This window comes from Scomber scombrus, chromosome 22 (genome assembly GCF_963691925.1).
Source record: "Scomber scombrus chromosome 22, fScoSco1.1, whole genome shotgun sequence".
NCBI classification, from domain to species: Eukaryota; Metazoa; Chordata; class Actinopteri; order Scombriformes; family Scombridae; genus Scomber; species Scomber scombrus.
In genome coordinates, this window is record NC_084991.1 from 23,142,651 (window position 1) to 23,167,325 (window position 24,675).

Below are 24,675 nucleotides of genomic sequence, written 5' to 3' on the forward strand. Positions count from 1 at the left end.
GCTTTTGTCCCTTTCATATATTTCCGGTTAACACTTTCAAAATAAAACCTTTATTGTAGTGACTTTTTTTTTAACCCAAAGAAAACATCAAACTGGACTTTACATCTCACATCCGTCATTAAATCAATGTCACGTTTCATCAAACTGGGCTTTACATTGTTAATTTCACATTTAATTGTTGCTTTTGTCCCCTTCATATATTTCATAAATAGTTTTAGTGTTTCTAAAAATAAAAATAAATGCATTTGTGGGATGAGCAGCAGAGCTGAGTTTGTGGGGTGCACCAATGAAAAATGAGCTTTGTTTAGTAGCTTTAGTTTAGTAGCTTTATTGTCATTATATTGAAGGTTAGACAACAATATAACGATATTAAGATAGCTCTCCCTGAGCCATAAGAACATTTAAGAAAATTAAAAACAACTTTAGACACAAATGAAACATTGAATGGACATATTTATAGAGTAAAGTATTATTATTATTATTATTATTATTATTATTATTATTATTATCATCATTATGTAAAACACACACGTTTTATGCTTTTGTTTTGGACGCCCGACACCTCATTTCCGGCTCTGTTCCAGTTGTCTCCAGCGAACTTAACGTCATTATTTGACTACAACTACGGCGAGCTGAAAGTAGAGTTTAAAATAATGCTTCGACTATTATTAATAACAGTTAACTTTTGTAAAATCATCATTATAACATCCGCTGTCGTGTTTTACCCGCAGCTGTAACTTTAAATGTCCTTAGTTGAAATTTAATTTGGAAAAATAACTGCGTCATAATAATTTATTAAACGCCTTTTTAATAACTCGCAGGCCTCCGTAGAACCGTGAGCGTTGGCACCTGGCACAGAGCAGCCGGTTTAACGGAGAGTTTACCGTCAGAAACAGCCAGTTTGTACCAGAACAATGAGCAGGAGTTACAATGATGAGTTGCAGTATCTGGATAAAATCACCAGTAACTGCTGGAGGATTAAAAAAGGCTTCGTTCCCAACATGCAGGTGAGACTGAGAGGTTAGCAGAGGCTGAGCTAAAGGCTAGCAGCATGGAGGCTACTTAAATAAACATTAAAGTCACATCAACAGTAATATGCAGTATTATAACCTGCTGACGTAGCTCAGTGCTGCTGGGGATCAAAGGGTTAATAACACTATAAATACACAATATATGAATTATTATGTATTATTAAATGCTGTAAATTAAGTCTTTGAATGAATAATTATAATAAATAAATATATTTTATAATGACAATCAGCACAATGTTCAACCAGAGTACTGCAATGAAGTACAGTCTGATGTACTAGTACTTTACTGTAGTACAGAGGCAGTATAATATAATACGCTCAAAGCAACACATTGTTAAAGATGAAATACTGCAGTACTTTTACTGTAATACTGCAGTACTTTTACTGTAATACTGCATACTACATCACTCATAATACTGCAGTACTTTTAGTGTAATACTGCATACTACATCACTCATAATACTGCAGTACTTTTACTGTAATACTGCATACTACATCACTCATAATACTGCAGTACTTTACTGTAATACTGCATACTACATCACTATAATACTGCAGTACTTTTACTGTAATACTGCATACTACATCACTCATAATACTGCAGTACTTTTCCTGTAGTAGTATTTTTCATGCAGTATTTCTACGTAGCTGTGTTTGTACTTCTACTGAAGGATGCGTGTTTGTCTTCCAGGTTGAAGGAGTTTTCTACGTCAATGATTCTCTGGAGAAACTGATGTTTGAGGAGCTTCGTAACGCCAGTAGAGGAGGAGGTCTGTTTCACCTGCTGTAATCTTCTTGTTTCCACCTGCTGGGAAATCTCTCATCATTTATTTATGTATTTATTTATTTCTCTCTCAGGTTTTGGTGGATTCCTTCCAGCCATGAAACAAATAGGAAACGTGGCGGCTCTTCCAGGGATCATACATGTGAGTAATATGATTAAACCTTCTGCAGGAAACAGAAAGATTAAAGCAGAGGATGCAGAGGACTCACGTTTTCCCTCTCGTGTCTCGTTGCTCCTCAGAAATCCATCGGGCTTCCTGATGTTCACTCTGGATACGGATTCGCTATCGGGAACATGGCGGCCTTCGACATAGACGACCCCGATGCTGTGGTGTCTCCAGGTATCTAAATGATCTCATATCTGATTATACAGTATAATATAAAAAGTATTCACCTCCTCTGGATGTTTTTATTGCTTTTATAAATGAAATCATGGTTAATATAGTTTGGCTCTTTAATGTCAAAGTGGAAACAGATTTCTGCAAAGTAGAAAGTCAATTAATTAAAAATATACATTGACCATGATTCAGTTTATAAAAGCAATAAAAGGGGAAAACGTCCAAGAGAGTGAAAACTTTTTATAGGACTCTCTAAAGCAGGAGGTCAAACATGAGGCCCGTGGGCCAGAACCGGCCCACCGAGAGGTCCAATCCGGCCCACTTTCTTTCCTTCCTTCCTTCCTTCCTTCCTTCCTTCCTTCCTTCCTTTCTTCCTTCCTTCCTTCCTTCCTTCTTTTCCTTTCATCCATCTCTCTTTCCTTCCATTCATCTGTCTTTCCTTCCTTCCCTTTTTCCTTCCTATCTTCTTTTTATTCCTTCCTTTCTTCCTTCCTCCCTTTCATCAATCTCTCTTTCCTTCCTTCCTTCCTTCCTTTCTTCCCTCCTTTCTTTCTTCCTTCCTTCCTTCCTTCTTTCCTTCCTTCCTTCCTTCCTTCCTTCCTTCCTTCCTTCCTCCCTTCCTTCCTTCCTTCCTTCCCTTGACCCCCCTCCACATTTAAGAAGCTGGAATCAGAGAAATGTAACTTTTATATAGAGATTATTTTTAGCCTGATTTATGTTTCAAACCTTTAATAAACTAACTTCTCTTCTTTGGCTGAAATCGACAGTTTTCCCGTTGACAAGCCTTCATTTCCTGTATTTATTGGTGGATAACGATATATATCACGCTGACTCTCAGTAAGCAGTGCTGTTCCTCCTGCAGGTGGAGTCGGGTTTGACATAAACTGCGGCGTCCGTCTGCTGAGGACGAACCTGGACGAGCGAGACGTTCAGCCGGTGAAGGAGCAGCTGGCCCAGTCGCTGTTCGACCACATCCCAGTGGGAGTCGGGTCCAAGGGAGTCATCCCCATGGGAGCCAAGTAAGAACCAGGGGGGTTATTAGAGTTCACTGAGACTAAAACTAGCAGTGAGAAAATGATTTAGGGCGCACTCACACTAGGGCCAGTTGTTCCGTACGGTGCTGAAGCAGGATGTCCCCCCTCCCCCGTCCCCCGCTGGCCTGCACTCACATTACCTCAAACACAACTGTACTCAAGCACGGTTGCCTCCGACACATTGCGCAATAACATATAGACAGTTTACTCTCATAAAACATGCACAGGTGTGTGTTGGCGTGCTGTGTCCCCCCCCCCCCCCCCGGGTTAGGGTTGCTGTGAGCCGGTATAACACAACACAGCCGATCAATTAACACAACGATGATTAAAAAGGTCAAGCTTGTTCTTCTGAGTCCTGCCTGTGTAGTATGAAGTACTAGATACTGGTGTAAAAAGACTCTAGTAAAAGCAGACGTCCTGATTCAACTCTTTACTCCAGTAAAAGTAAGACTTAGTTTAATGAAGTCGCCAAATGACTTATTTAATGAATTTCGTTAGTTTATATAATGCAGATTTGTAAAATATGACTTTTATGAGTCACAGTCACAGATAATAAACTTAGCATTTCATAATAGTGGTAGCAGCGGTGCAGCAGATGTAATGAAGTCCACGCAGCACGCTGGATGCTAACTAATATTAAGCCTTTAGCCTTTTCATTATAATGTCAATGGACATACATTGAGTTCTTTTGCCTTAATAATGATAAAATAATACACTAAAAATGGTTGAATTGGGAACCCATATATGCATAATATATGTCTCCTCGTTGCATTTAGTGTTTCTGGTGAAATGACCAGGGCTCAGCTAGTGTTGCCTTTTAAAAATCGTCGATTTCCCGGGATTTAAAATGTCTTATTTTCGGGAAAAATATGAATCCCTAGTGTGCACTGCGTGACCAAGTGTACCGTACTCTAGCACGGTACACTTGGTCAGCATCATTTCATCCTTTACAGCTTCTACTAATCAAGGCTTTCCTCCTGATACCTGAAACACTCAAAACTAAAAAACTACAAATACTTTATCACTTATTAAACTCACTAAAACTAAACTGAAATAAAAATAAAAACTGTGTGTGTGTGTGTGTGTCTTTGTATGTGTGTGTGTGTGTGTGTGTGTGTGTGTCTGTCTGTCTGTCTGTCTGTCTGTCTGTCTGTCTGTCTGTGTGTGTGTGTGTCTCTGTCTCTGTCTCTCTCTGTGTGTGTGTGTGTGTGCGTGCAGGGATCTGGAGGAGGCCCTTGAGATGGGGGTTGACTGGTCTCTGAGGGAAGGCTACGCTTGGGCCGAGGACAAGGAGCACTGTGAGGAGTACGGCAGGATGCTGCAGGCCGACCCCAACAAAGTGTCCTCGAAGGCCAAAAAGAGAGGCCTTCCTCAGGTAATGCAAATAAACTAGTTTGCCCACAACTGAGTTTAAGATTCTCTTCTGTTGTTTCTACTTTGCCTTTTTTTTTTTGGAGCGCTGTAAAACTCAACACTTCCTCCCTTCTCCACAATAAAAGCCTTGCAGCATGTCGAGTGTGACTGACAGCAAAGTGAAAGAGTTTATGTTGTGCTTTATGTTTGAAAGCTGGGAACTCTGGGAGCAGGAAACCACTACGCTGAGATCCAGGTGGTGGATGAGATCTACAACGACTACGCCGCCAAGAAGATGGGCATCGATCACAAAGGTCAGGTGTGTGTGATGATCCACAGCGGCAGCAGAGGACTCGGACATCAGGTCGCCACAGGTAGGCGCTCTGCTTCCTTTTAACTGTTTAACACACTAAAGGTCTGCGTGTGTAAAAACGTGTGCAAACCAGGCGGGGAGTTCCGGTCCTCTGAAATGATGCCAACGTGGAAGTAACTTAAAACTGCATTCTATCAAAAGGCCACCAGGGGGCGACCGTTTTGGTGTCAAAAGGACTTCCGTCTCTATACAAGTCAATGGAGAATTCACCAACTTCTCACTTGATTTCTAACCTCAGTAAACGTTTTCAAAATGTGTTTATGGTCTCAATCGCTAGTTTAAAGCCTTCTTCAATGCAGTATGATGTTCATTTGGGACATTTTGGCCTCCCTGATTTTATATGTGACGATAAAGCAGGGTATGCATTAGGGCGTGGCTACGTGGTGATTGACAGGTTGATTGGTTCACAGGTTCAGGAGGGCGCCTCATGCTCCTCCTGATGCCCATATAAGTAGAATCCATGTTTTTATTTATTTTGTCTCTAATACTCTCCCATATGTGGGTTTTTCTGGTAATATTTGTTGTTGTTATAACTCAATATATTAGTTAACCTCTTCCACTAGAACCTGATCACATTTCATTTTGTTCTTGCAGCTTTCTGCTCGTCCAAACTCTCCATTAAGACACAAAACCCTCATTTAAATGCTGCTGTCTGCACCTGTTGCACCTGTTTTCATTTACAGTTATTCTTAGTAGATCACATGCAGAAAGCACAATAACTAAACACACAATCTATTGCACTGTGCATGTAGTTTAGTACCTTTATTTGGGATCTTAGTAAATCAGGCCCATATAGTACAGGTACAGGTAAAAACATCAGGCGAACATCTGCTTGGACCGGTTTGAGGTTGAGAGAGAGAGCAGAAACAGATCTAATTAAATGTTAACTGAAATAATAATAATAATAATGTAATGATGTAAACAACACGCTGGTTGTTGACAGACGCCCTGGTTGCCATGGAGAAGGCCATGAAAAGAGACAAGATCATAGTGAATGACCGTCAGCTGGCGTGCGCTCGCATCACATCTCAGGAGGGTCAGGACTACCTGAAAGGAATGGCAGCCGCAGGGAACTACGCCTGGGTCAACCGCTCATCCATGACCTTCCTCACCAGACAGGTGCAGCATGTTTACACCTTTATATATTTACACCTTTACACCTTTATACCTTTATATATTTACACCTTTACACCTTTATACCTTTATATATTTACACCTTTACACCTTTATACCTTTGCACCTTTACACCTTAACATCTTTACATCTTTACACCTTTACACCTTTATACCTTTTATATCTTTATACTAGACATGGGCCGGTATGAGATTCTGACGGTATGATAACCTTGGCAAAACATATCACAGTTTCACGGTATTATGATGTCCTTCCTTCCTCCCTCCTTCTTTCATTCCCTCCTTCCTTCCTTCCTTTCCTTCCTCCCTCCGTCCTTCCTTCTTTCCTTCCTTCCTCCCTTCCTCTTTTCTTTTCTCCCTCCTACCTTCCTTCCTTCCATCCTCCCTCCCTCCTTCTCTCTTTCTTTCCTCCCCCATCTTCCTCCCTTCCTTCTTTCCTCTGTCCTTCTTTCCTTCCTACCTCCCATCCCTCTTTCCTCCCTCCCTCCTACCTTCCTCCATTCCTTCCTCCCTCCTTTCTATCCTTCCCTCCTTTCCTCCCTTCCTCCCTCCTTTCCTTCCTTCTTCCTTCCTTCCTTCTTTCCTTCCTTCTTCCATCCTTCCTTCCTTGACTCGAGGACAACAGGAGGGTTAATGCAGTCCTTTAACTGAGGCTAAACCTGCAACTGGCTTTTTCATACCGTGGTTTACCTTGAAACCGGTAACCGGCCCATGCCTACTTTATACCTTTATACCTTCACACCTTCACTCCATCTCTGTCCATGCTAACCAGTGTTTTTCTTTAATGTGTCAGGCCTTCTCTAAAGTATTCGGGACGACGCCGGACGACCTGGACATGCACGTCATCTACGACGTCTCGCACAACATCGCTAAAGTGGAGGAGCACATGGTGGACGGGAAGCAGAAGACTCTCCTGATTCACCGTAAAGGCTCCACCAGAGCGTTCCCTCCGCACCACCCGCTCATCCCCGTCGACTACCAGGTCCTCCTCACCACTCACACTGTAGATGAGTCCTTTATAAATGGGACTTTAGGTAGACGTGAACACAACAATCAGACTCTTTACAGCAGAGGGTTTTAAACTGGGAGGCATGAAGGGAGAGCTGAGAGACAAATATCCTGCCTGAGTTAAAGAGATGAGCAATTTTGGGGCTTTTCCATTATACAGTTCTAGCAGTGCTCGACTCAACTTTATTTTGCTTCTCCATCAGGAACAGTACCAGGTACCTGCTGCAGCTCCATCATAGAATAGTATAGCTTTTATTACCATTTGCACAAGTACAATACAGTACAGACACATTGGTTCTCTCATAGTCATGTTATAAAAAAAGAGGCGAGGAAAAAAGGGCAGATAATAATAATAATAGGAAGGTAGCGGCTCAAAGGCTCAAAGGCTAGTGCAAGGTGAAGGAGATAAACAAAGAAGCTACATACAAATACAAAAAGTTTTGTTTGTTCTGTTTTGACTGTTCCTCCCTCCCTCCTTCTCTCTTTCTTTCCTCCCTTCCTTCTTTCCTTCGTTCCTCTTTTCCTTTATCCCTCCCTCCTTCCTTCTTTCCTCCCTCCCTCCTTTCCTTCCCTTCCTTCCTCCCTCCTGTCTTTCCTTCTTCCTCCCTTCCTTCCTCCCTCCTTTCTTTCCTTTTTCCTCCCTTCCTTCCTCCCTTCCTTCCTTCCTTCTTCCCTCCTTTCCTCCCTCCCTCCTTTCCTCCTTTCCTTCCTTCCTTTCTTCCTCCCTCCCTCCCTCCCTCCCTCCCTCCCTCCCTTCCTTCCTTGACTCCTTGACAACAGGAGGGTTAATTGAACCGGGTGTTTTTCTGTGTCTCAGCTCACAGGTCAGCCGGTGCTGATCGGAGGAACGATGGGAACCTGCAGCTACGTCCTGACAGGAACCGAACAGGGCATGACGGAAACATTCGGCACCACGTGTCACGGAGCGGTACGATACCTCGTTGTGTCTTTGCACTCGGCCGTGACAGGATGAGCCGTACGGTTTTATTTTGATGTTTGACGTTATATTCTCCTCGTGTCTCGTCGTTAAGGGTCGAGCTCTGTCCCGAGCAAAGTCCAGAAGGAACTTGGACTTCCAGGACGTTCTGGACAAACTGGCGGATCAGGGAATCGCCATCAGAGTGGCTTCACCCAAACTCGTCATGGAAGAGGTGAGAAAAAAAAACAACAACACAAGTTAATGTTTAAATGTTTCATATGTTGTTTAAAGCAGAATGAGGTTAAATTTATTTATGTTAAAGAGCCACAAACAATAATATGATCTGATGAGAGGAAGGAAGGAAAGAAGGAGGGAAGGAAGGAAGGTAGGAAGGTAGGAAGGAAAGATGGATTGACAGAATAAGGGAAGGAAAGATGGAAGGAAAAGAAGACAGGAAGGAAGGAAAGAGGGAAAGAAGGAAGAAAGGGAGGAAGGAAGGAAGGATTAGAAGACAGGAAGGACAGAAGGAATGAAGGAAGGAAGGATGGATGGACATAATGAGGGAAGGAAAGAAGGACAAGGTAACAACGAAAGAAGGAAAAGAAGGAAGAAATGAGGGAAGGAAGGACAGATGGAATGAAGGAGAAGAAGACAGGAACAAGGAAGGACTGAAGGAAGGAAAGAGGGAAAGAAGGGAGGAAGGAAGGATGGACGGACAGAATAAAGGAAGGAATGAAGGAGAAGAAGACAGGAAGAAAAGATAGAAGGAAGGAAGAATAAGGGAATAAGGAAAAGAAGACTGGAGGGAAGGAAGGAAGGATGGACGGAGAGAATAAGGGAAAGAATAAAGGACAGAAGGTAAGAAAGAAAGAAGAAAGGGAGGAAGGATGGAAGGAATGAAGGAGAAGAAGACAGGAAGGATAGCGGCCCGGTTCTGGCCCACGAGCCTCATGTTTGACCTCCTGCTTTATGGCAACATTTGTATTTGACGTCAGAATTACTGAAACATATTAAATTATTAACCTTTCATCTCCTAACCGAAGACGATATTAAAGCTTCTTTCTTTTCTTCTCTTTTCTTCTTCAGGCTCCTGAATCGTATAAAAACGTGACGGATGTCGTGAACACGTGTCACGACGCAGGAATCAGCAAGAAAGCGATCAAACTGAGGCCGATCGCTGTGATCAAAGGCTGAAAGCTGCCGAGCACACGGACTATTGATGACATCATCACACTGAGACGGATAAAAGACGGAGAGAGATAATCGCACTTATCTTTTTGTTTCTGTTTTTTTTTTTTGCTTTGGAGTGAAATTTAAGTTGAAGATTTATGGAAAATCAGAAAAAGGAGATATTTGATTTCTAACCTGGAAATGTTTGTGTTGAAATAAAGTTTACTGTAAATGCTGAAATAAAGCAGCACAGACATATTTTCCCTAATGAATAAAAGTCGGAAACAAAACAATCAGGAATTTGAATCGCCTGCACTTTCTCATACTGACTGAACGATAACTATGACCGTAACTATGACGACAACGATAACTTTAACTGTTACTATGACGACAACGATAACTATGACTGTTACTATGACGACAACGATGTGAGCGTCCACGCTGAGAACGATAACTATGACTGTTACTATGACGACAACGATAACTATGACTGTTACTATGACGACAACAATGTGAGCGTCCACACTGAGAACGATAACTTTAACTGTTACTATGACGACAACGATGTGAGCGTCCACGCTGAGAACGATAACTTTAACTGTTACTATGACGACAACGATAACTATGACTGTTACTATGACGACAACAATGTGAGCGTCCACACTGAGAACGATAACTATGACTGTTACTATGACGACAACGATGAGAGCGTCCACACTGAGAACGATACTATGACTGTTACTATGACAACGATGTGAGCGTCCACGCTGAGAACGATAACTATGGCTGTTACTATGACGACAACGATGAGAGCGTCCACACTGAGAAAACAGCTGTGTCCAGTACTATTGATTAGCTGTTATCCAATCCACTTTATTGATATCGCACGATTTTAACAAACACAAGGTTTCCAAAGTGTTGCACAACAAGATAATACCAGGGGGGGAGCTCCGGTCCTCTGAAATGATGCCAACCAGGAAGTAACTTAAAACTGCATTCTATCAAAAGGCCACCAGGGGGCGACCGTTTTGGTGTCAAAAGGACTTCCGTCTCTATACAAGTCAATGGAGAATTCACCAACTTCTCACTTGATTTCTAACCTCAGTAAACGTTTTCAAAATGTGTTTATGGTCTCAATCGCTAGTTTAAAGCCTTCTTCAATGCAGTATGATGTTCATTTGGGACATTTTGGCCTCCCTGATTTTATATGTGACGATAAAGCAGGGTATGCATTAGGGCGTGGCTACGTGGTGATTGACAGGTTGATTGGTTCACAGGTTCAGGAGGGCGCCTCATGCTCCTCCTGATGCCCATATAAGTAGAATCTTATATTTTCAAGATGGCGCTGCTCAGATCCGATACTATTGGCCTCCGTGCAGCAGTCCACAAACCAATGGGTGACGTCACGGATGTTACGTCCATTTCTTATATACAGTCTATGGTAAAAACACATAATTAGACCAAACGCTGAACTAAAACATTTTAGATTCTGATGAAACAAAACAAGAAAAACATGATAAACACGTCTCTGTTTGTTATTTAGTGTGAAGCTTCCTTTTAATGCACAGGAAATGTGACATTGTGTAAGTGAAACTATTACAAAATTAAAATTAAAAAAAATCAACTAAAACATTTTATTTCTGCAACCTTAAAAAAACAAAAAACACATCTGCTTTTTTTTTTTGTCCAATAAAAACTTTTCATTTCCTGCACAGTTGTTTCACATTAAAAGCTCTCTATTCTTTTACTGTAAAACATCTGTGCAGGAAATGAAGAGTTTTCTTAACAAAGGCTTTTAAACGGGAGAAAAAAGCAAAGTGAAAAAATGTTTGTTTCTCTTTTTAACAGAACTTCTGTTTTCATTCACTAAATCATTACACTCGTTCTACTTTGCTGTTTATTCTTTAACTAAACATTAAGCACAAACAGTTAGTTAATGTGTTTATTAGATTATTTCTTTATTGTAACAAAACTTCTTGGTAATAAATCTCATACGGTTAGAAAGTCTGTTTATTTCCCTTTTAAATGGAACCACATTAGTAATGAACAAGCATTAATGGGACGAGCAGCAGGGATGAGTATCTGGGTTGATCCATGAAACATTTGGCTTTAACCCTCCTGTTGTCCTCGAGTCAAGGGAGGGAGGAGAAGGAAAGAAGGAAGGGAGGAAGGGAGGAAAGTAGGAAAGAGGAAGGAAAGAAAGAGAGAAGGAGGAGGGAGGAAGGAAGGAAGGAAGGTAGAAAGGGGGATGGAGGAAGGAAAGGAGGAAGGGAGGAAGAAAGGGGGATGGAGGAAGGAAAGAAGGAAGGGAGGAAAGAGAGGAGGAGGGAGGGAGGAAGGAAGGTAGAAAGGGGGATGGAGGAAGGAAAGAAGGAAGGGAGGAAAGAGGAAGGAAAGAAAGAGAAGGAGGGAGGGAGGAAAGAAGGAGGGGAGGAAGGAAGGAAAGAGAGGAAGCAAAGAAAGAGAGAACGAGGGAGGGAGGAAGGAAGGAAGGAAGAAAGGGGGATGGAGGAAGAAAAGAAGGAAGGGAGGAAAGAAAGAAAGACAAGGAGGGAGGAAGGAAGGGAGGAAAGAGAGAGGAAGGAAAGAAAGAGAAGGAGGGAGGAAAGAAAGAAGGAAGGGAGGGAGGAAGGAAGAAGGGAAAGGAGGAAGGGAGGAAGAAAGGGGGATGGAGGAAGGAAAGAGAGAAGGAGGGACAGAAGAAGGAAGGAACAGTCAAAACTAGTGATGGATTTCATGATTCGTTGTCGAGATTCAGTTCCCGTCGGTCAGTTCAGCTGGAAGAATCGGTTCATATAGTTCGTTCATTAGTTCGTTCAGTCGTATTTCCGGTACAACGTTGTTTAACGGTGAATCATAATGCACGGTTCTCAGCTCCTCGTTCTCAAACGATCGTGCTAACGGTCAACACAACGCAGTAGTTCAAAGTAAATACATAGCTGCAACTTCATGATTATGTACAATACAACAGTGGCTAATGTGTTTACACCTTCACATTAAATGTACATGTATTGAAGGTAAATAGAGAGTAGACTCCGGCTAAATCAGCTAATTTATTGTCTTCATTTTTTGTTCACTTTTAGCAAGGGCTACTAAATAAAGAAATAAAGACCCAATATGCTGACAAACATGTTTAAAAGCTTGGCAGATATATTGTAACGAACTGGGCCACGTTACTGTTATGTGTGTTATTAAAAAAGAGAGATTATGCCCAGATACTTAAGTCTGTTCATATCTCTCCTGTCGGTCTCGTTCAGTCAGTCGCTCCGTTCAATCATCTCAGTCGGTCTCGTTCAGTCAGTGATTCGCTCTCAAGATGCGTTCAAAGACACTCAGGAAAGCTAGCATTTAGCTTAACATTCGCTAACACCCCGAAATAGGGTGCTTCAACAGAACAGTATCCTTCCCGAGTGTCTGTGGACGCATCTTGAGAGCGAGTGACTCAACAGACAACCTACGATTGGCTGGCTTTCTCAGTCCCTCTTCACCACTCTGATAACTTAACAGTGAACATAGCGAACGAAAGAACGAGAGAGAAGTGAAACGGGGAATCAGGTCAGTTCGTTCGTTTTAAAGAGTCGTTCGTTTGAACTGATTCATTCGCGAACGGGCCATCTCTAGTCAAAACAGACGCGGTCAATTTGACCCGGGAGGACGACAGGAAGGTTAAATTTAACAGATAGTTATATTTTGCAGTTTCATGAAGGAGAGTCAGTAAGAGTAGGAGGGGAAACTGAGTCCAGAAGAAGACTTACTTGTTGAATTTCAGAGTTAAAAGTTCATTCAGCGCACACTACTACTACAGTCTACAGTTAGCCAGTTAACTGAGTTAGCCGCCGAGCTAGCAGCTGAAAGCTCTCAGGCCTAGCGTCCATGTTTCTGGTAGAGGTGGTGACTTTGATTGACAGGTGACACTCAGTAGGGGGCGGGGCTTCAGCGGACTTGGCGGGAACGCCCACAGAGGTGGTGACTTTGATTGACAGGTGACACTCGATAGGGGGCGGGGCTTCAGCGGACTTGGCGGGAACGCCCACAGAGGTGGTGACTTTGATTGACAGGTGACACTTGGTAGGGGGCGGGGCTTCAGCGGACTCGGCGGCCACTCCCACAGCATTTGGGAGAAGAGAAAGAGGCTGACTTTTACACAACTTTGAAGCCTAATTTCATATATTTGGCAATTTTTTAAATCATTCACATTTGGCAGGGTGGTTAACAACACACTTTTCTGTGGTATTTCAAACTCAGAACACATATTTATTCTTACTTTACACAGACTTTAAATTGGTACCTAGCAAGAAATCCCTTTATAGAAGAGGCACACGGACCCAATTATGAATTAAAAAAAGGATGAGACGGTGATATTTAATCTTTATTATGATGTATATGCCTGTATGAACACTGTTGTAACACTTTCAGGCACTTCTCTCAGGAGGTTTTCATAAAGGCAGCGTGTCAGGGAGGAAAAATCTAACGTATTAGAGCCAAAAATAAGAGATTTATAATGTTACAAAGACTGTAGGAAACATCACAAACTGATTATTTAACAGGGGAAACTCAAGATGATGATGATGATGATGATGATGATGGTGGGGGGGTTGTGTAAAGTTGGGAGTCACAATATCCAAAGTTTTTAAACAACAGTAGCATCAACACACAGTGGAAATAACATTTATCTCTATTGTGTTTCTTTTTTTATTGGTTGGCAGCTTCTTCACAGTATCACGTTGCATAATTTCAATTTATCCATTTCAATCCTGAAATTGTCACAAATATATATAAAAAATTCACCGAGCTGCTTTTTTCCCCGTTCTGTACACGTTTATGCAAATTCATGTTTCTGAAGTTTTTTTCTTTATTTTCTGTACATGAAATGATTCCTATGACTGAGTTAAACATCGTGTACGGAAGACGAGTCCTGCCATAAAAAAGGGAAGAGAAAAAAGATAAAATGTAAAAGAATGACAAGAATAAAAATAGCCAAAAGTTAATATATAAGAGGATTAATTTGAGTCGAGATACTTAATCAGAATTATAAGATATTTGGTCAAATATATGAAATTAAACGTTTTTAAGTCAAAATTAACTGAACAAAATGTCAAAAAACTAAAGAAAATGACTTTTTTTTGAGGGTTGAAATTCTTACCAAGCCCTAAATTTGACTTATTACTCAAACATAGAACATTTTTACAATATTACAAAGTCAAATTTATATTTTACCGGGTCAAACTTAAAGATTTCACATTTAAATGTAAAATTAGCAAAAATATTATAAACTAAAAGTCACAATTATAATATAAATCAACAGGAAATTATGTTTTAGTCAAAATTATGAGATTAAACATTTATGAAATCCTTCAAATATATGAAATTAAACGTTTTTAAGTCAAAATTATGAGACGAAAAGTCAAAAAACAAAAAATAATGACTTTTTTTTAGAGGGTTGAAATTCTGATCAAGCCACAAATTAGATTTTTTACAATTTTACAAAAGTCAAATTTATGTTTTACCAGGTCAAACTTAAAGATTTCACTTTTAATTGTAAAATTAACAAAAATATTATAAACTTAAAGTCCCAATTATGATATAAATCAACAGGGAATTATGATGTTTTAGTCAAAAAATGGTTAAAAATTATAAGATTTAAATAATAAAGATGACAAAACAAAAACTCAGCAAGACTTTATGAAATTATTACATTTTATTTAAGTTCATTAAGTCCAAATTTAAGAATGAAAAAGAGTCAAAAGTCTCAGAACTTTAAGCATTTCATAATTTTGGCTGTTTTTATTTCCATCAGTTTGAACATTTCATCCTTTTTTATTCATTTTATGACAGTATTTGTCTCCCGTAGCTTCCAGATGCAAATGATTTAAAAAAAACAAAAACAAAAAAAACTAAACCTAGGAACTTTTATTTACATTTTTTAACATCTTATTCTCTTATTTACACTTTGTTCCTCCATGTTTATATTCATTTCCATCTGAAGTTAAGAGCACAGGACACATTTCTCTCTTTTTGCATCTTCTGCTTTTTAATAAAGGCAAAAAAATACCAAAAAAAATCTATAAAAAAACAAAAAAACCAGAAGAAATAAAGAGGCCGAAGCTTTCATTATTGTTCCAGGAAACTTAAATATTCCTCCAAGATTGTTTTCTTCCTTTTTTTTTAAATCACAAAACCAGCATGAAGGTCTGATGTTGCTCTGAGCTGAGTATCTACATCCAATCAGGTAACATATAATAAATGTTGAAGATATTTTGCTTCTAAATTTAGTCCCAAAAAAAACCCAAAACACAATCTTGAAGGCAAAATGAACGCGTAGCCGAGCTGTAAGCACTTAATGTTTCACTTCAATCCTCAACACAATAATAAAAAAAAGAAAAAAAGGAAAATATCAATGCCACATTTAAATAAAAATATTATAATTCAGCCCTTTATTGTTCGTCCAATCAGTGGCAGCTAAAATAAAAACAACTCTCTAAAGTTCTGACTAGAATAAAGCTAGAGTTAGAGGTTTGATCGGATCATTGGAGGATTAATTACCGACTTTGTTTCTCCCACACAGGAAGCGTCCACAAAAAAAACCAAAAAAAAAAAAAAAGCCTCTCAGTTTCCATGACGACGACGGCGGCGACGACTCCGCAGATAAGCTCGATGCAGCGGCCGAGCTTCTGTTCTGTCTCTGAGTCCGACGGCTCGGCTCGGCTCGGCAGATTTCTATCCGTCCATCGGCCGTCTGTCCGACCGGCCTTTGTTATGCTTTTACTTTTTAAGTGCAGAAAGCAGCTCCTATGCTAACGTCCTTTCTTCTTCTTCTTCTTCTTGGTGTTTGTTGTTGTTGTTGTAAAAAAAAAAAAGAAGTGGCGTCTACGACCACTTCCTGTCAAAAGTGTCCTTTTCAGTCCCGGTGAACTTCCAGTTTTTATTCCCTACAGCTTCCCTCGCTGGAAGAACGCCTGAGAGGAGGAGGAAGAGGAGGAGGAGGAAGAGTAGGAAGAGGAGGAGGAGGAGGAGGAGGAAGAAGAAGAGGAGGAGGAGGGGGACAAGGGGAAGAGGTGGAGGAGGAAGAGGGGGAGGAAGAAGAGGTGGAGGAAGAGGAGGAGGAGGGAGAGAAATAAGAGGAGGAAGAGGAGGGGGAGGAGGAAGAGGAGGAGAAGAGGAGGAGGAGGAGGGGGAGGAGGAAGAGGAGGAGGAGGGGGAAGAAGAGGAAGAGGAGGAATAGGAGGAGGAGGATAAAGAGGAAGAGGAGGTGGAAGAAGAGGAGGAAGAGGAAGGGGAAGAGGAACAGGAGGTGAAAGAAAAGGAGGAGGAAGAAGAGGAGGAAGAGGAGGAGGAGAAAGAGGAGGAGGAGGGAGAAGAGGAGGAGGAGGGAGAAGAGGAGGAGAAGATGAGTCATCAGCTGATCAAACTGAACCAATCAGTCTCATTGATCATAATAATAAAAACAAACCTTGATGTAGTTTTTCAGGACTTTGATGTCTGGCTGCTGGATGACCTGACACAGTTCCTGTTACCAAGACAACAAACATTCATGTTTAAGACTTAAAGTAAATACTAAACACTATGCTTTATGTAATAATATTCATCATCATAATTAATCTAACTTTTAATAATCACAGGATCCTACATTTCCCATAATGCAGCTGGTTTGTATTTTACCTGTGAGATCTCCGGCGACACCTGCAGCGAAGGAAGATACTCCTGCTGTAAGAAGTGAATAAACTCCAGCCCCTAAAACACGGAGAGGAAGAGAGGTCAGATCATTCATAAAGCTTTAAGATGAAGATACTGATGAAGTCAAGCTGCTGTTGTTGTTTTTACCCTTTTGAGATGAATCATCTTGAGCGTGACGGCGCACTCTGACAGCGTCTGCAGAACAAAGGGAGGGTCAGACCGGAGGCTGAGAATGAATGAAAACACGCAGCGAGGCTCAGAGACTCACCAGGACTGTTTGAGCATCCGAGAGGTCAAAGGTCGGTTTGAGAGGAGCCAGGAAACACGCGGGCACGATGTGTTTGTAGATGAAGTCGGGGAAACCAACCATGCCGTCTTTACCTCCTGCAGGGGTCATCACAACAGGAAGGAGTCAGAAACAGAAGAAAACACTAAGAAATACACATTACATGAGTAGTAGTTGCTTCATCCTGGCAATGCAGTAATAGTACTAGTAGTAGTAATAGTAGTAAGTAAGTAAGAAATACAGACTACATGGAAGAGATTTGAAGGTTTTAAGGTTTTAAGTTTGAATGTTTTCTGACCCCATAGTTCCACGAGTTTGGAGAGGATGATGAAGCAGGTTTTCTGAGCGATGGGGTCGGGGAAGTCCACGGCTCCCTGGATGATGGTGAACACCACACGCTCGATGTTCTCCGCTCCTTAAAAACAACACAGAAACACATGAGTCCATGCAGCATCCCAGCACTAATGAAGCTGTTGCTATGACAACAACATCTTCAAACATGCTACCACTCAGTGACTGCAGTTTTTGATTTGTTGTCTGACAAGCAGCAACAGTAGTAGAAGTAGTAGTAGTTGTAGTAGCAGTAATTTTAGTAGTAGTAACATTGACAGTCTTTTTAGCATCAGATTCCCTCTTAGTGTTTCCTGTTGAGCTGTGGTGTAACCATAGTAACACAAAGACTTTGCTACTAAAAACACTGTAACGTTGAAACATAGAAGATGAAGATTTGACTCATTCAGACGACTGAAGCTTCATATTAACATGAATGAATGATTACAGCATGAAAAGCAGCTTTAATGTTCATTTGGAGAACTGTGAACTGGTCCTTTAATCTCTGCTCACCCTGGTTGGCCATGACCTCGTTCATGCCACTTCCTGTGACGGTCTGGATGAAGCTGAAGTAGCTTCTCCTCAGCATCTGTTTCTCCAGCGCGGCCGCCTGGTCGTTGTCCTCCGCCGGCCGCGCCAACACCTCAAAGATGGCGTGCACGAGCGGCATGAACACCTGCTGCAGGAACGGAGACACCTGTCGCTGCCGTGGCAACAAGAGGGAGAGGAGTTACATCACCGATCACTGATTATATGATTGATCTCAGCTGCAGATGTTACCGATGTTCTCGTCTACCTTGAACTTGGCGGTGATCTGGCTGATGAGCGGGATGAACTCCTGCAGGTCTTTGGCCTCGCAGTCCTTCAGCATGTGCTCGGAGGCGGCGGGGACGAAGGGCAGCACCTCCTCCTCCATGCAGATGATCATGCGATGCAGGAAGGAGCGCACGGAGCTGCGCAGCACCCCCCGCTGGACGGGGCAGCTCAGTGCAGGCAGGAAGGTCTGCAGACAGTCTCTGTAGACCTCCGTACAGCCGCAGTGCTTCACTGTCTGCTTGTTGCTGAACGCTTTGCTGGTCCGACTGCAGAGAGAACATCACACATACTGTCACTGTTTACTGTCAGAGAGAACATCACACATACTGTCACTGTTTACTGTCAGAGAGAACATCACACATACTGTCACTGTTTACTGTCAGAGAGAACATCACACATACTGTCAGACCTCTGGAGGCTCAGTGCATGTGATGAGCATGTGATGCTGCAGGAATCATTTACATGTAGAATATGAAACCAGATTAAAGAAGTAGTATTAGTAGTACTTTTTGTAGTAGTAGCAGTAGTAGTAGTATTACTTTTTATAGTAGTAGCAGTAGTATTAGTATTAGTAGTAGTAGTAGTAGTAGTATTAGTAGTAGTAGTATTACTTTTTGTATTAGTACTTTTAGTAACAGCTACTCTTGTATATAAGTGTCAGCAGCAGTCAGAGATCATTAATATTTCAGGTTATAATTGATGCTTGTGAAGCAGGAAGTAAACATGTAATCAGCTGATCTGAGGCAGGAAGTAAACATGTAATCAGCTGATCTGAGGCAGGAAGTAAACAAGTAATCAGCTGATCTGAATCTCACCTGGCGAAGCCGACCGCGTGGCTCAGACAGTCAGCGAGGGCGGCCTGTCGCTCCTCCTCCGTCTCCTGCGGCACTTTGGCGAGCAGCAGGCGGAAAGCGTCCATCAGTGGCGTGAGCAGGCTCCTCATCAGCGCCTGCTTCCTCTCCGCGGGACTCTCCCCGTTAACGATGAGCACGCCCGCCGCCTCGAACATGAACAGCTGATCATCGTTGGTCAGCAGAGCCGGGAAGCCGTTTTCCTGCAGAGAGGAAATCAAATCCATTTTAACCCTTAACCCTCCTGTAGGAAGGAAGGAAGGGAGGAAGGAACAAAAGGAGGGAGGGAGGAAGGAAGGATGGAGGAAGGAAAGGAAGGAAGGAAGGATGGAGGAAGGAAGGAAGGAAGGAAAGAAGGAAGGTAGGAGGGAGGAAGGAGAAGAAGGAAGGAAGGGATTGAGGAAGGAAAGGAAGGAAGGTAGTGGGGAGGAAAGAAAGAGAGAAGGAGGGAGGGAGAAAGGAAAAGAGAAAGGGAGGAGGGAAAAAGGAAAAGAGGAAGGGAGGAAGGAAGGAAAGAAGGACAGAGGAAAGAGGAAAGGTAGGGGGATGGAGGAACTGATTCTTACAGGAGGAGTGAGCTCCAGCAGGTCCTGGATCCGGGTCAGGATGTCCTCAGTGAAAGCGTTCATGTGTTTACTGGACAGGAAGTAGAAGAGTAGAAAGTTATTATCTGATTACATTAGTCTAGTCATATAAACAGCTTATCAACATCTGTTATAGACACACAGGACCTGATAAAGAAGTTAAAACAACAACATGTTACTGGTTCAAAGTTCATAATTAAAGATAAACTATTTATGTTCATATAGAATCAGCTGTTGAGCTCAATGTTATAATGGTAATATCTAATGTGATGATAAACTCATTATTAATATCATATTATTTATTATTTATCATCAGCAGCACATCCTGGTCATGATGTTATAAATATAATATCATCCTGTTTAAGTTGTTTTCTTCCTTTTTTTAACAGTTATAATGTTTTCAGGACTTCAGGTTATAACGTTGAGCACATAATATCAAAGTTATTACCTTCTGCTGTCATGTTATTATCTTATTACCTAAATTAATATGAACTAAAATATAAAAGCAACACTTTTGTTTTTGCTCCATTTTTCATGAGCTGAACTCATAGATCTAAAACATTGTCTATAAACACAAAAGACCTATTTCTCTCAAATATTGTTCGCAGATCTGTTTAAATCTGTGTTAGTGAGCACTTCTCCTCTGCAGAGATAATCCATCCCACCTCACAGGTGAGGCATCAAGATGCTGATTAGACAGCAGGAATATAGCACAGGTGTGTCTTAGGCTGGCAGCAATAACAACACTCTGAAATGTGCAGTTTGGCTTTATTGAGGGGTCAGAAAACCAGTCAGTGGCTGGTGTGACCACCCTAACCCTACTAACCCATCTGCTTCACATAGAGTTGATCAGGTTGTTGATTGTGGCCAGTTAACAATATCCAGCAACTTCTCACAGCCATTGAAGAGGAGTGGACCAACATTCACCAACCTGATCAACTCAGAGTTGTTATTGCTGCCAGCCTAAGACACACCTGTGCTATATTATTCCTGCTGTCTAATCAGCATCTTGATAAGCCACACCTGTGAGGTGGAGATACTCTGGTGGGTCCGTTAGCGCCTGTACTAACCCATTCAGCTGATGGCTCTTACTCCACTATTATGCAACCAAATGAAAAAAAAAAGAGCTGAAGCTGTGATTAGATAGACATCATGGTGCAAATGACGCTAGGTTGAAATTACGCCGAACCATCGCTTTAAGGCTTAATTGAGATGATCACATTATAGACTTTTTAACCCTGATATAAGAAATGAAGCTGCTGGACTCACTGCAGAGTTTTGACGAATCTGGAGAAGAGGTAGGCGACTCTGCTGCGGACCTTTGGGCTGTTGTGTCTCAGTCCTCGTTGGTCCAGAAACGCCATCTGACAGTGAACGCACCACATTAACAACACACACACACACAATACACACACAGTATGAACACACAGCTTTTGTTTAATAAAAGACTTTTCTTATAATGTGCAGAAACGTTTCCTCACCAAGACATTAGGAATGTGCTGAGGCTCCACGATGAAGAATTTATCGTATCGGACGACCGTCTCGAAGAACTCCAGAGACACGGAGCTGTGCTGGTAGCTGCTGACGCTGCAGGAAACCAGCTGAGGAGTCAGAGAGAGACAAGCGTAGCCGGGTGTTAACGTCCAAGTGTCCAAAACACACACACCTTTCTATCTTCCCTACATCCTCTCATCCTTCCTCCATCCCTTTCTTCCATCTTTTCTTCCTTCCTTCTCGTCTTCTTTTCCTTCCTTCCTACCATCTTTCCTCCCTCCCTTTCTTCCTTATTTCCTTCCCTACATCCTATCAACCTTCCATCCATTTTTCCTTCTTTCCTTCCCTCTGTCCTTCCTGTCTTCTTTTCCTTCCTCCCTCCCTTTCTTACTTATTTCCTTTCTTCTATCTTTACTTCTCACTACATCGTGCTCATGACTCTTCCAGTGACTCTCTGACCAATCAGAGGCCGGCAGTCTCTCTCTCTCCCTCTCTCCTCTCCTTCCTCTCTCTCACTCTCTCCTCTCCTTCCTCTCTCTCCTCTCCTTCCTCTCTCTCCTCTCCTTCCTCTCTCTCCTCTCCTTCCTCTCCTCTCCTCTCCTTCCTCTCTCTCACTCTCTCCTCTCCTTCCTCTCCCTCCTCTCCTTCCTCTCTCTCCTCTCCTTCCTCTCTCTCCTCTCCTTCCTCTCTCTCCTCTCCTTCCTCTCCTCTCCTCTCCTTCCTCTCTCCTCTCCTTCCTCTCCCTCCTCTCTCCTCTCCTTCCTGTCTCTCCCACTGTGAGTCTGGTTCTGGTTCTGAGGTCTCTTCCTGTTTAAAGGGAGTTTTTTCTCTCCACTGTCACCAAGTGCTGCTCATGTGTGAATGTTGAGTCTCTTTAAATTAAACCTGAAGAGTTTGGTTTAGACCTGCTCTATGTGGAAAGAACCTTGAGTTGACTTTGTTGTGATTTGGTGCTATACAAATAAAGATTGATTGAGTCGAGTAGTGCTAGAACTGTTTAGTGGAAAAGCCCGATAAGAGGTTCTGAATCATGTGACAGACCGTCCTCATCATGTCCTGCAGAGCGCTCGCCTTCGCCGTGTCTCCGGAGAAATGAGCTCCGTGAGAAGCCGGCAGAGCTTCACCGAGCATGTACAGCAGCCTGATGGCGACTTCCACCTCCATGAACGGAGCCGTCTGCCAGTTCCTGAAAAACACATGAAGACCGGTTTACTGAACCCTGCTGGTCTTTAATTACCCCTCCTATTAAGCTTTGGGTCGGCCTCCCGGGTCTGTTTGACTGTTCCTTCTTTCTTTCCCTCCGTCCTACCTTCCTTTCCTCTCTTCTTCTTTCCTAGCTTCCTCCCTCTTTCTTTCCTTCCTCCCTTCCTTCTTTCCTCTCCTTCTTCCCTTCCTTTCCTCTCTCCTTCTTTCCTACCTTCCTCCCTCCTTCTTTCCTTCCTCCCTTCCTTCTTTCCTCTCTCCTTCTTCCCTTCCTCCCTGCCTCCTTCTTTCCTTCCTCCCTTACTTCCTCTCTCCTTCTTCCCTTCCTCCCTCCCTTCTTTCCTCTCTCCTTCTTCCCTTCCTTTCCTCTCTCCTTCTCTCCTTCTTTCCCACCTTCCTCCCTCCTTCTTTCCTTCCTCCCTTCCTTCTTTCCTCTCTCCTTCTTCCCTTCCTCCCTCCCTCCTTCTTTCCTCTCTCCTTCTTCCCTTCCTCCCTCCCTCCTTGTTTCCTCCCTCCTTCTTCCCTTCCTTTCCTCTCTCCTTCTTTCCTACCTTCCTCCCTCCTTCTTTCCTTCCTCCCTTCCTTCTTTCCTCTCTCCTTCTTCCCTTCCTCCCTCCCTCCTTTCCTACCTTCCTTCCTTCCTTCTTTCCTCTCTCCTTCTTTCCTACCTTCCTCCCTCCCTCATACCTTCCTTCCTTCTTCCTCCCTTTCCTTCTTTCCTTCTCTTCTCTCTCCTTTATCCTCCTTAACCTGATGCTGCTTTTAAATCTAGTTTAACTGATTTATGAATTCATCATCTTGTGTTTCTCTCTAGAGGAGTGAAAGCGTCTCTTACTGCATCGTGTTGGTGAAGACTCTGCGTACGGCTTCCAGCAGAAGCTCCGGAGACACTTGAGCCAAACGGTCCAAAAGCATCTTCAGCTGCTTCCTGTACTCCACGAACATCGCCTCGTCTTCACCCTGCCGCCCAAAAAATATATAAACAGAAGCTCCGTTACAGTCTGTTGTCTCCGTTACCGTCTACTGTCTCCGTTACCGTCTACTGTCTCCGTTACCGTCTGCTGTCTCTGTCACCGCCTACTGTCACCGTTACCGTCTACTGTCTCTGTCACCGCCTACTGTCTCCGTTACCGTCTACTGTCTCCGTTACCGCCTACTGTCTCCGTTACCGTCTACTGTCTCCGTTACCGTCAACTGTCACCGTTACCGTCTACATTAATGTCTGCTGTCTCCGTTACGGTCTACTGTCTCTGTCACCGTCTACTGTCTCCGTTACCGTCTACTGTCTCCGTTACCGTCTACTGTCACCGTTACGTCTACTGTCTACGTTACCGTCTGCTGTCTCCGTTACCGCCTGCTGTCTCCGTTACGTCCACTGTCTCCGTTACCGTCTGCTGTCTCCGTTACCGTCTACTGTCTCTGTCACCGTCTACTGTCACCGTTACCGTCTTCGTTACCGTCTACTGTCTCCGTTACCGTCTACTGTCTCCGTTACCGTCTACTGTCTCTGTCACCGTCTACTGTCACCGTTACCGTCTTCGTTACCGTCTACTGTCTCCGTTACAGTCTACTGTCTCCGTTGCCGTCTACCGTCTACTGTCTCCGTTACCGTCTACTGTCTCCGTTACAGTCTACCGTCTCCGTTGCCGTCTACTGTCACCGTCTACGTTGCCGTCTACTGTCTCCGTTACCGTCTACTGTCTCTGTTACCGTCTACTGTCACCGTTACCGTCTACTGTCTCCGTTGCCGTCTACTGTCTCCGTTGCCGTCTACTGTCTCCGTTACCGTCTACTGTCTCCGTTACCGTCAACTGTCACTGTTACCGTGTACTGTCTCCGTTACCGTCTACTGTCTCCGTTACAGTCTACTGTCACCGTCTACTGTCTCCGTTAGCGTCTCCGTTACCGTCTACTGTCTCCGTTACCGTCTGCTGTGTCCGTTATCGTCTACTGTCTCCGTTACCGTCTACTGTCTCCGTTACCGTCTACTGTCACCGTTACGTCTACTGTCTCCGTTACCGTCTACTGTCTCTGTCACCGTCTACTGTCTCCGTTAGCGTCTCCGTTACCGTCTACTGTCTCCGTTACCGTCTGCTGTGTCCGTTACCGTCTACTGTCTCCGTTACCGTCTACTGTCTCCGTTACCGTCTACTGTCTCTGTCACCGTCTGCTGTGTCCGTTACCGTCTACTGTCTCCGTTACCGTCTACTGTCTCTGTCACCGTCTACTGTCTCCGTTACCGTCTGCTGTGTCCGTTACCGTCTACTGTCACCGTTACCGTCTACTGTCTCCGTT

At 42.9% G+C, this 24,675-nt stretch overlaps 2 protein-coding genes across 3 annotated transcripts in view; one reads left to right on the forward strand and one right to left on the reverse strand.

Moving 5' to 3' along the window:
* The first annotated feature begins 854 nt into the window (after positions 1-854).
* On the forward strand, positions 855-9,412 carry rtcb (RNA 2',3'-cyclic phosphate and 5'-OH ligase). The gene is made up of 12 exons (XM_062443467.1): positions 855-1,007; positions 1,723-1,801; positions 1,890-1,957; positions 2,056-2,155; positions 3,015-3,171; positions 4,405-4,561; positions 4,754-4,913; positions 5,856-6,031; positions 6,839-7,027; positions 7,871-7,981; positions 8,085-8,204; positions 9,059-9,412. The coding sequence occupies exons 1-12, from the start codon at positions 915-917 to the stop codon at positions 9,164-9,166; spliced, it is 1,518 nt and encodes a 505-aa protein (XP_062299451.1). The 5' UTR covers positions 855-914; the 3' UTR covers positions 9,167-9,412.
* A 5,421-nt stretch (positions 9,413-14,833) lies between these two features.
* Positions 14,834-24,675, reverse strand: part of xpot (exportin, tRNA (nuclear export receptor for tRNAs)) — a 23,878-nt gene continuing 14,036 nt past the window's right edge. For both annotated transcript variants that reach the window (XM_062443640.1, XM_062443641.1), the window contains 14 exons: positions 23,216-23,340; positions 22,219-22,363; positions 21,165-21,284; positions 20,953-21,047; positions 19,666-19,735; positions 19,064-19,302; positions 18,229-18,514; positions 17,946-18,135; positions 17,401-17,517; positions 17,085-17,200; positions 16,964-17,011; positions 16,802-16,873; positions 16,593-16,649; positions 14,834-16,098 (listed from right to left, as the gene is read on the reverse strand). In XM_062443640.1, the coding sequence (XP_062299624.1) occupies positions 16,072-16,098; positions 16,593-16,649; positions 16,802-16,873; positions 16,964-17,011; positions 17,085-17,200; positions 17,401-17,517; positions 17,946-18,135; positions 18,229-18,514; positions 19,064-19,302; positions 19,666-19,735; positions 20,953-21,047; positions 21,165-21,284; positions 22,219-22,363; positions 23,216-23,340 (1,707 nt within the window). In that variant the 3' untranslated portion in view covers positions 14,834-16,071. The remainder of the gene's footprint in view (positions 16,099-16,592; positions 16,650-16,801; positions 16,874-16,963; positions 17,012-17,084; positions 17,201-17,400; positions 17,518-17,945; positions 18,136-18,228; positions 18,515-19,063; positions 19,303-19,665; positions 19,736-20,952; positions 21,048-21,164; positions 21,285-22,218; positions 22,364-23,215; positions 23,341-24,675) is intronic.

Coding starts and splice junctions, on each gene's coding strand:
- rtcb (XM_062443467.1), top strand. CDS start 915: ATGAGCAGGAGTTACAATGATGAGTTGCAGTATCTGGATAAAATCACC. Junction 1,802..1,889: donor TAACGCCAGTAGAGGAGGAG/GTCTGTTTCACC, acceptor TTTCTCTCTCAG/GTTTTGGTGGATTCCTTCCA. Junction 8,205..9,058: donor CCAAACTCGTCATGGAAGAG/GTGAGAAAAAAA, acceptor TTTCTTCTTCAG/GCTCCTGAATCGTATAAAAA.